The sequence below is a fragment of the Arachis duranensis genome, unplaced genomic scaffold, assembly GCF_000817695.3.
Source record: "Arachis duranensis cultivar V14167 unplaced genomic scaffold, aradu.V14167.gnm2.J7QH unplaced_Scaffold_232527, whole genome shotgun sequence".
Lineage (NCBI taxonomy): Eukaryota > Viridiplantae > Streptophyta > Magnoliopsida > Fabales > Fabaceae > Arachis > Arachis duranensis.
The window spans coordinates 1,332,039-1,333,560 of NW_026264853.1; the positions used below are offsets into that span (position 1 = coordinate 1,332,039).

Here is a 1,522-nt window from a genome sequence, read left to right on the forward strand (position 1 = left end):
TTCATGCAATCACCTCTTCTTAATTAGCCTCTAGCAACAATTAAGTTTCATTGAAGCTATAATCATATAACAATGTCTTCTTCTACTATTGTTAAAATTCTCTCACTCGTGATATCTGCATCTGTCATTGTACAAACTACAATGGCAGGTGATCCAGATATCCCGAGTGATTTCATAGCTCCAGACGGATTCCCTATTGATGGGAAATATTTCACCTACACTGGTATGCGCGCGTTCGTGCAACAATCTGCTCCGCCCTCATATTTCACGTATCTGAGGGCGAGCAAGGAAGAATTTGCGGCTCTTGATGGACTGAGTGTGGCAACTATTATCCTTGGATTCCGTCCGGGAGACGTTAGTCCACCGCACATCCACCCTCGCGCGTCGGAGCTACTCTTCGTTGTTGAGGGAAGCCTTGTAGTTGGATTTGTGGACACAAACAATAAGCTCTTCACTCAGAAGCTTCAAACTGGGGATATGTTTGTATTCCCAAAAGGACTAATCCACTTCCAACTCAATGAAGACCCTAAGAACCATGCTATTTCTGTATCTTCATTGGGTAGTGCCAGTCCTGGCCTTATATTAGTTCCTAACAACTTGTTCAACACCTCAGCTACCATTGATGACAGAGTTTTGTCTTTGTCCTTTAAGACAAACGTTTTCACTATTCAAGTCTTGAAGAAAGCTTTGTCAACGCCATACAATTGAGAGAAACTTTATGACATCCTTTATAATCTTTTATGCTTTTGTGTTACGTGTGCTTCAAGTTATCTCCTATTATTTTTTCTTTTCTTTCTCCTAATGTTATGGTTTATTGTACTTTGGATATTCGAATTATATAGTAATAAAAAAAAAATCTTGTCTTTCATGGTGAGCATTAATTTTAAATTTTATACTGGAATTGAATTAGGTTAAATTCTTTATAATATGTTTTTTTTAGTAAATAATCAATTTATTACAATCTCATTTCACTGTCTATTCACAACAGTTTTATTAGAAAATTAACGCACACTTTTTCTAACTAACAATCTACTAAAAAAATAATAAAATAGAGAAATACAAAAGAAGATAGAAAAAACAATAAATGATAATGATGAAAACAAGCATTAATTAGTTTCGTGCTATGATACACACGGATACGGGACACAATTTTAAAATCTTATAAGACAACGGAAATACACATAATTCAATTATTATTGAATAATAATGTAGTATTTTGATTTTATGATAATTTAATAGATTTACCTAATTTTTACCTAATTAAATAGTTCAATTTTATGATGCACGGACACTGACAGGGATACATGACACGACATAACACATGATACACGGATACACGGATTTTAAAATCTTATAGAGACGAGAACACGACATATATATAAAATATAAAGTAGTTTTTAAATAAATTTTTGATGATATTTTCATATTTTATTGGTATTAAAATATAAAATAATTTTTTAATTATTTTTAATGTCTTCTTTTAACTATATAAAAGTATTTAAAATATTTTTTGTTTTAATAA

The 1,522-nt window shown here is 31.8% G+C and overlaps 1 protein-coding gene across 1 annotated transcript; it reads left to right on the top strand.

Moving 5' to 3' along the window:
* LOC127744231 (germin-like protein 9-3) lies at positions 1–708 on the top strand. The gene has a single exon (XM_052256509.1). It carries the CDS (start codon positions 73–75, stop codon positions 706–708), a length of 636 nt encoding a protein of 211 aa, XP_052112469.1. The 5' UTR covers positions 1–72.
* The last annotated feature ends 814 nt before the right edge of the window (positions 709–1,522 follow it).

Bases quoted from the DNA above. Each gene is read 5' to 3' on its own strand.
- LOC127744231 (XM_052256509.1), top strand. From the start codon at position 73: ATGTCTTCTTCTACTATTGTTAAAATTCTCTCACTCGTGATATCTGCA.